Source organism: Engraulis encrasicolus, chromosome 14 (assembly GCF_034702125.1).
Source record: "Engraulis encrasicolus isolate BLACKSEA-1 chromosome 14, IST_EnEncr_1.0, whole genome shotgun sequence".
NCBI lineage: Eukaryota > Metazoa > Chordata > Actinopteri > Clupeiformes > Engraulidae > Engraulis > Engraulis encrasicolus.
In genome coordinates, this window is record NC_085870.1 from 40,651,706 (window position 1) to 40,659,953 (window position 8,248).

Below are 8,248 nucleotides of genomic sequence, written 5' to 3' on the forward strand. Positions count from 1 at the left end.
CCCCAGTAATATATACCAATTTTCTCAGAGGAATTGTGTTATTTGTTGACTTTTCGTATTAAATAAGATGAATGTGTGCTGATGTACAAAAGATAATTGGTTGAAATTAAAAGTTAGTGGAATTGACAAATAAAGCCTATGGACTTAAAATGTAACTCTAATTACAGAATGATCCATATATGGTATACGTATGTGGATGTATAGGTAAATTGTGTCTTTGTATGTATGTACTTGTATGGGATGGGATTAACAAAAGATCTGACACAAAGGACCTAATGCTGAAGCTGATTAATTGACTTGTTTTATGATTAATATCCCTATGGGACAATAAAGACTAGAGTTAGAATCTTAGACAAGATTAGAATCTTACCTAGGAAATCATCTGATTGATGGATCACTTACAAGGTGTCAAGATGGGTGGGTGGGGTCTATACACCTTACAGTGCTCTTGCATGAGTCCTGTGCTGGTGAAGCTGCATAAAAGAGGAGTCTTCCCCCTCAGTCAGTCACCTCCATTCAACCACTGAGCTGATCTACCCTCTACACCACCAAGAACATGCCTGGAAGAACACACATCACCACAGGTAACTTATGGACTATACTTTATTCTATTGTTTGGTATTACTTTATATATCTCTCTGGCATTTATGTCTCGGTCTGTTTAAACCGTTGTTTCCTCAGTAAGGCAGTTTTAAGGGTAAAATTAAACCTTTCAGACCCTGTAGAGTTCCTAGTTTTGCTGGATTAAAGGATAACTAATGAATAGGCCTAAGTGCTGTAATTGCTTTGCAAAATATCATTTCAGTAACCCATAATGTTTACATGGTGTTTCACAGATGCCAAGGAGAACAGTCACAATTACACAGATGTCCATGGTTTGCCTTGCATCGAAAAGATTGTGTCCTCTGTCGATGACACACCAGAGCCTTTGCAAACAGTCATCCGTGGAACCATTCCTCACTGGATCAAGGGCAACCTCCTAAGGAATGGGCCAGGGAAGTTTGAAATCGGACAACACAAGTGAGTACTTTTACAGCCCTTATTCATTCTCTAGATTTCACTTTTGACTGCATGCGCTAAAACACTTTGCTTGATTCTCCTGTTATTATTAAGTCAGGATTAGTAAGTAGACTCTTTGTGCAGATGGGCTCGCTGGCCCGTTCACTCTTCTGAAAAGACTAAACTATATCAGACCCTTAAGTAATAGATTAAAGACTTGGTCATCATTCATTACCAAAGTTAGTGACAATAGCGTTAAAACAGGGGCTCTGTGTAAAGGGGTTTTTAGTATGTAAAATGTTTGCATTCACAGCTCATATAGATAGGCCTAAATTCTATTGTAAAATGTGCTGTACTCCAAACCCGATAAACTCAACAAGGCCAATGCAAATAAAAGAAAATACAAAGTATCACATATTGAGCTAAGATGTAGACCTGGGTAAAAAAAATCTTGTGGCATCAAATGTGGCATTTGTGTTTCAGACTAAACCACTGGTTTGACGGCATGGCTCTGCTGCACCAGTTTAAGATTGAGGATGGGCAGGTGAGCTACAGGAGCCGTTTCCTGTCCAGCGACTGCTACAAGGCCAACACGGAGAGCAAGCGCATTATGGTTTCCGAGTTTGGCACGGTGGCCATGCCCGATCCCTGCAAGAACTTCTTCCAGCGATTCCTCTCACGCTTTGAACTGCCAAGTAAGAAGCAATTCGTTATACCTGCTTTAGTTATATGATGCCATGTCCAAAATGTACACTCACTCACTAAATGCTGTAATGCAGTCAAATAAAAGTCAAATAAATCAATAGCAACACACACCAAAATATGATTATAATTTGTAGAAAATTATTTCAAGGCCCACTTGGAATACTTTCAGGGCCCACCAGTGGGCCCCGGCCCATAGTTTGAAAATCACTGCTGTAGTGTAAGGCCTTTTCTGGGTATGACAGCATGGATACTGTAGGCCGCATTGCTTTGTTCCCTACAAAGTGCATTATGAAGAGAACGAGTACACATTTCAGATTGGGCTGTAGTCATTTTTATGCCACTTTCACCTCATGTGTCAGTAACCTGCTCAGCCAATCAGAAGACGTTCCGTCTGCTCACTGGGTGATCAAATTTGATATACTGTATTTTAACAATATACAGTGGCTACGTTTACATGAGACTTGGAATTAACTCCATTTAATTCTGAATAAAGCTTAATTCCACTTTGAAAATGTCATGTAAACACCTCTTACAGTACAGTAATTCGGAATTACAGTAAAGATCAAAGTAAACTCGACTTAACTATTTAATTCTGAATTATTAATTCTGAATTAAAAACATCATGTAAACGTAGTGATTCACTGCATAATGCAAGTTGTGCACAGCAGCGTACAGTAAGTTTCGTGATGATAACACACTTTCTTTGTCTCTTCACAGAGCCGACAGACAACACCAGTGTGAGTTTTGTCCAGTACAAGGGCGATTACTACACCAGCACTGAAACTAACTTCATGCACAAAATCAATCCGGAGACACTGGAGGCCACTGAAAAGGTGAGTTGTAGTGCCCTAGTCTGTGTCAAGTCCCTTATTTATCCAGGACAAAACCTTACTCCTCATCAGCAGAGTTGGAGTTTTCAGCCAATGGCCAACTGATTAAACTATTTTGCCCTTTCACAGGTGGACTGGAGCAAGTTCATAGCGGTCAATGGAGCCACGGCTCACCCACACACAGACCCAGACGGCACCACCTACAACATGGGCAATTCTTACACCGCAAAAGGTTTGTTGAACAAAAAGCAGTCTTCTTTGGTGTGGCAAATACAAAACATATTGGGTAAATGAATATAGCTAATATAGAAAATTTGATATTAAGATATAATGGTTCTTAATCATGATGTCTGATATATGCCATGTGTTTGTGATCTCTTTTTAACATGAATGAATTTAAATTTCTATCTCCCAGGAGCATTTTACAACATCATCTGCGTGCCTCCTGAGAAACACTGCTCAGCAGACACTCTAGAGGGCGCCAAAGTAATCTGCAGCATCCCCTCTGCCGACAGCAAGAGGCCGTCCTATTACCACAGCTTTGGTAAGACACTGCTGAAGTCTCAGATACCTGTACAAGCATGAAATCATGCAATTATATGTATTGGTCACATGCATAGAGATACTGGATAAAGTTAAGTTGAAATGCACTGAACTGGCCATGGAGGAGGGCGAAGTAAATTGTGTGTGATAATACTCTGAGGTCAGGTTGGGAGACAGGATTGAGGTGAAGGTGAGGGTGAACAATTAATCAATTCATCAGAATTGATAAGAAATCCTGTGCTGTGATCCATGAAGCCAGCATACTAACCCACTAATGTTTTTTTGTGTGTTTGCTTTTGTTTCCACAGCGATGACTGAGAACCATGTGGTGTTCATTGAGCAGCCCATTAAGATGGACCTGTTGAAAGTCGTCACCAGTAAGCTGATGGGCAAAGCCATCAGCGATGCCGTCTACTGGGATCCTACACACGACACCATCTTTCATATCATTAACAAGCACACTGGCGAGGTATGGATTACAGCTGGGTACACAGTACATGGTACAGTGTTAATTTAACACAAAAGTCGATTTAACATCTTCTAGAGTGTATTTGGTCCAAGACTTCTCCAAGTGTTGAATTAACACTGTTTTTTAACTGTGTACACATAACACTCATGTAGCACATTTAAGTTTTGCATTGTATAATCCTAGTGTAATTTGTCCTTCATCACAGTTTATGCATGACGTACTACTGGGCCACTTATTTTTACTTATACATTGTGTGATCATTCATATCATTTCTCCTTAGTTTTGCAGGAATGACTGAGCGCCTTTTTAGGCTCCTAGAGGGAGCCCTTTGCCCACTTCACTAATGTGTTATTGTAGTTGCTGATCAGTTGAACTGCCATAACTAAACAGATAGTGTGAAATAAATGTGTAAAAATAAATAAATAAATAAATAAATAAATAAATAAATACAAACATTCAGTCACTCATGAATTAATTAATTAATTAATCCATCCATCCATCCATTGATTCTTTCGTCCATTCAATACACGAACAAAGTGATAATACAGTAACTTGGCTTGTGACTATCTCCAAATTGTGAAGGTCTAAAAAAAGGTTCCTTGTTGAAAGTGGTAGTCTGAATGATCCGAGGCACAAAATCCTTTATTTTAATGGATAACGCCTACGTAAACGTGAAAATACATTCAGTGATTTCCCTCACCAGTCATTTTGTTAATCCTCCTCTTCTCTCCTGCTGATTGCAGTTAAGCCAGGTCCAGTACCACACGGCACCGCTGTCCACCTTCCACCAGATCAACGCCTTCGAGGAGGACGGCTTCCTCGTGATGGACATGTGCTGCTCTGATGACGGACAGGCCATCAACAACTACATGGTGCACAACTTGCGCCAGTCAGGAGAGGCCCTGGACCAGGTAGAACTGACACTTACGCTTGCACATTTTAAGTCGTAAAAACAGTGTTTGATAGGCAATGAACTCTTTTATTTTAGATTACTGGGACCAAAGTTCCCCCATAATATAAAGCAAAGTTTATCTAAACCATGTTTAGGTATTTGCAGGCAACTCAACCATGGCCAAAAAAGAAGATGATCCAATTGCCATTTATCTCTGTAAATGACACATGAAACTAAAACCTGTGTGTATTATTGTTTTATGGTTCATTGTATTTTATTGTATTGCATTAGGATTTTACTGAAAGCAACCTGTTCTCCTCATGTCAGGTTTACAACACAATGTGCCGAGTGTTCCCCAGAAGATTCGTGCTGCCTCTCCATGTGAACAGTGAGACCCCTTGTGGAGAGAACCTGAACAGCAGGCCGCTCAGCACAGCCACAGCAATCAAGAGTGACACCAATCGAGTAAGTAAAGGGAAGCTTTACCAATTGTATGTCAATGAATTATCAGCAATACATAACATTTTTAAGAATAAAATGGATTATCTTTAAAGGTACACTGTGTACGATTTTTAGTTGTTTATTTCCAGAATCCATGCTACCCATTAACTAATGTTAATTTTTCTTACCACCACCATAAAATTCTAAGTATTCATTATGATTGGAACAATTGCACTTTTCATACATGAAAAGTGGGATCTCCTCCATGGTCCGCCATTTTTAATTTCCAGAAATTCAATTTTCAATTTCAATTTCCAGAAAGCCATTTTTAGCTACTTGGGCCATACTAGAAACTTTCATGAAAAGATCAAATTTGGCAATAGGCACAGTGTACCTTTAAACATGCGAACAAAGCTATGTGGTATTGGGAGAGGTTGTCTAAGTGTTGCACCTCTACTTGCCAGGTTGACTGCACACATGAAAACCTGCACGGGGATGAGCTTTATGAGTATGGCGGACTGGAGTTCCCACAGATCAACTATGCCAAGTACAACACCCACCCCTACCGCTACTATTACGGATGCGGCTTCAGGCACCTAGTGGGAGACTCACTCATCAAGATGGATCTGCAAGGCAAAAAGATGAAAGTAAGTATCAAGTGGAAACAAGGGAATCACACACACCCCATCACTGTAACATGTTTTTAAAGTATGTTTTAGGGGCTTTTTGGGCCTTTATTATGACAAGACAGTGTGAGAGGAGACAGGAAATGAGCAGGAGAGAGGTACGGGGTAGGGCTGGGAAATGACCCCAGCCGGACTCGAACCGGAGTCCCCATGGGCATGCAAACCCAAATGTGATCTCTGTAACATTTTAATCAGGACTGGACTAGGGTCACAAAAAAAGGCCTGGGCTTTTTTTGCACAGCCCCCTCTAAATTATGGCCCTCTAAGAAAGTTCAAAAACACGGCAGTAAATGCCACTGAGGACTGTTGGCCCACTGGGAAATGCCCTATATGCCAGTTTACCAGACTGTAATTGTTGGACTACATTAGACTCCATTGTCATTTGATTATGTTGTTGTCATTACACAAGTGTATGGACAAGGAGTTACTAAATGTTGGTTAAGCATCAAGTCAGAAAGAATTGTTTACCATTAATCCAGAATGAATTTACAAAATGATTGCTGTGCATTTAAAAAAAAATGAAAATATGTATTTAGGCATGTTTCACATTAATTGTCTGTTCTTTACTTTCCTAGGTGTGGGAGCAGCCTGGTTTCTACCCCTCTGAACCTGTCTATGTGCCAACACCTGATGCAACAGAGGAAGATGAGGGGGTCATTTTGTCAGTGGTTGTCACCCCAAATGAGGTAAGGCAGCACACTGGACTTTAGAAGCCATTTACCAATAATTGTCACATAACTTTAACTAAGTACATTTATTATTTGCCAATGTCATAATCTGGGAATACAATGATTTTGATCAGCTTACTTCTCACGCTTTACTCCTTGCTCAAGTTAAGTAGTTGACTCTACCGAGTCCCTAACCTGCCATTTGATAAAAAAACACAAACTTGAGCCTATTTCTAAACTGATGAATAAAGTGCAGTATAAAATCATCTCACCCCAATGATGTGTTTGTGTCTTCCTGTAGGACAAAGGCACGTTTCTGCTGGTATTGGATGCCAAGACGTTTGAGGAGCTGGGCAGGGCAGAGGTTCCCGTCAACATCCCCTATGGCTTCCACGGAACCTTCAACTCTACTGCCTAAATGACTGGAAATCATCAACCACCTCTGACCTATGCTTGGGGTTCTGATGCATCGGACCGCCGAACGACCTCTAGGATATCAGACAAAGGTCGCGGTAGACATCCACTGCAGTGTCAGTGAAAGAGAGGACTGAACATTTTTACTGTAGAGCTCTAGTGAATAGGAAGCTGAACATGATTACTTTTTTATTCGTTTTTTGCTGCTCACTTACTTTTTAAAGTTGTTTTATTTAATGTATTATTTTGAATTAATTACTTAGCTTTTCATTTTATTTATTTTATATTATGTTCACCTCATTGTATGTATCTGTATGAGACAATGTAAACAACATCTATGTTTCATCAGTTAGACTGATGCTTCCTTTGGCCATATAGGCCAGTTGCCAACTGTATTGAGTTATACTAACTTAAAAACTACACATTTCTGTATCAGAAAAATGTAATATTGGCCCAGCCGTGGCTCTGATGGCTGGGCACTGGACTGCTACTTGGGTGAACCAAGTCGATTCCCGGCCTGGGTCATTTCCCAATCCTTCCCCGTTTCTCTCTCTCCCATCTCGTTTCCTGTCATCTCCCACTGTCCTGTCTGAAAAATAACTAAATCCCAAAAATTAATAAAAAAAAAGAAAAATGAAATGTTTTACAATATTATATTAAACAAGTTGTTGATAAAAAAATACTTTGCATTTTTATTACGGTATATTTACAGCTATTAGTGAATGAGAGTTTCCGCCTCTGAGAGCAACAATTTTTATGACTGTCATTTGTGAATGTCATGCATGCATGCTCCCTTTGCCTCTAATTCTGGACACCTATTGACCTCGAACAAAATGGCACCCAACTCTCAGACTTGCATGCAATTTGCAGATGTTCTTTCTTGGGGACACACAATGCACCAGACATTACATCAAGGCCTGGATGAAGGTTTAGAAGACATCCAAAGCACTCTTCGTCTTAGTTAAAATGCTTTTAATTAAGCCGAGCGAGTTCATTTCAGGACACATGAAATTTACCAACATGTTGCGGCCTGTAATAGCCTTCATCAGGGCCAACAAATATGCTTGGACTGACAGGCTACGTTGGTTTATCTGAGCTTTTAACTTAACACACTGTTTAAATGTTTTCATGACAACGGCACACACTTCATGCAATATTTGCTCTGGTGTGTCATTGAATGACAAAGTTGGTCTTCCAGTTCAGTTCCTAACACACAGAGGTGATGAAACATAACATTATTGACAGTCACATACACGGAAATTGGACATTGTTGATACTACATAATGGTGTGTGTGTGTGTGTGTGTGTAGACAGACATACAGATAGGCATACTAATGTTTCCAGATTAATTTCAAAGAAACATTAAACAAGATATTGCAGCAGTTTGTGTCATGACTGACTTTATTTCAATTGTACTGAGCATATATGAGATGCAACTTGGCGTAAACAAATACATGATGCAGGTAGGCAAAAGAGATATTGCTTGAGAAGGTCCATCAAATTTCTCATGCACTCTCTCCATTCTGTCACGTTAAGAAATACACAAGCCATCCTTAATTTCAGTATACTTATTAAGATTTACACAGCAAACAGACGTACCA

General features: G+C 39.8%; 2 protein-coding genes across 2 annotated transcripts in view; one reads left to right on the forward strand and one right to left on the reverse strand.

Moving 5' to 3' along the window:
- Nucleotides 1-913: 913 nt before the first annotated feature.
- LOC134463321 (carotenoid-cleaving dioxygenase, mitochondrial-like) lies at nucleotides 914-6,710 on the forward strand. Its single transcript, XM_063216524.1, has 11 exons — nucleotides 914-1,020; nucleotides 1,483-1,708; nucleotides 2,424-2,537; nucleotides 2,664-2,766; nucleotides 2,950-3,078; nucleotides 3,386-3,546; nucleotides 4,290-4,457; nucleotides 4,766-4,903; nucleotides 5,344-5,526; nucleotides 6,141-6,251; nucleotides 6,535-6,710. The coding sequence occupies exons 2-11, from the start codon at nucleotides 1,505-1,507 to the stop codon at nucleotides 6,649-6,651; spliced, it is 1,428 nt and encodes a 475-aa protein (XP_063072594.1). The 5' UTR covers nucleotides 914-1,020; nucleotides 1,483-1,504; the 3' UTR covers nucleotides 6,652-6,710.
- A 1,322-nt stretch (nucleotides 6,711-8,032) lies between these two features.
- Nucleotides 8,033-8,248, reverse strand: part of ccdc50b (coiled-coil domain containing 50b) — a 28,301-nt gene continuing 28,085 nt past the window's right edge. Inside the window, exon 12 of the mRNA XM_063216669.1 lies at nucleotides 8,033-8,248. This exon is cut by the window's right edge and continues 1,736 nt beyond it. The gene's annotated coding sequence lies outside the window, so the exon portion shown is untranslated.

Excerpts from the sequence above, each read along its gene's own strand:
- LOC134463321 (XM_063216524.1), top strand. The coding sequence starts at position 1,505 with ATGGCTCTGCTGCACCAGTTTAAGATTGAGGATGGGCAGGTGAGCTAC. Across the intron at positions 3,547-4,289 it reads TTAACAAGCACACTGGCGAG|TTAAGCCAGGTCCAGTACCA; the intron begins GTATGGATTACA and ends TGCTGATTGCAG. Across the intron at positions 5,527-6,140 it reads TGCAAGGCAAAAAGATGAAA|GTGTGGGAGCAGCCTGGTTT; the intron begins GTAAGTATCAAG and ends TTACTTTCCTAG.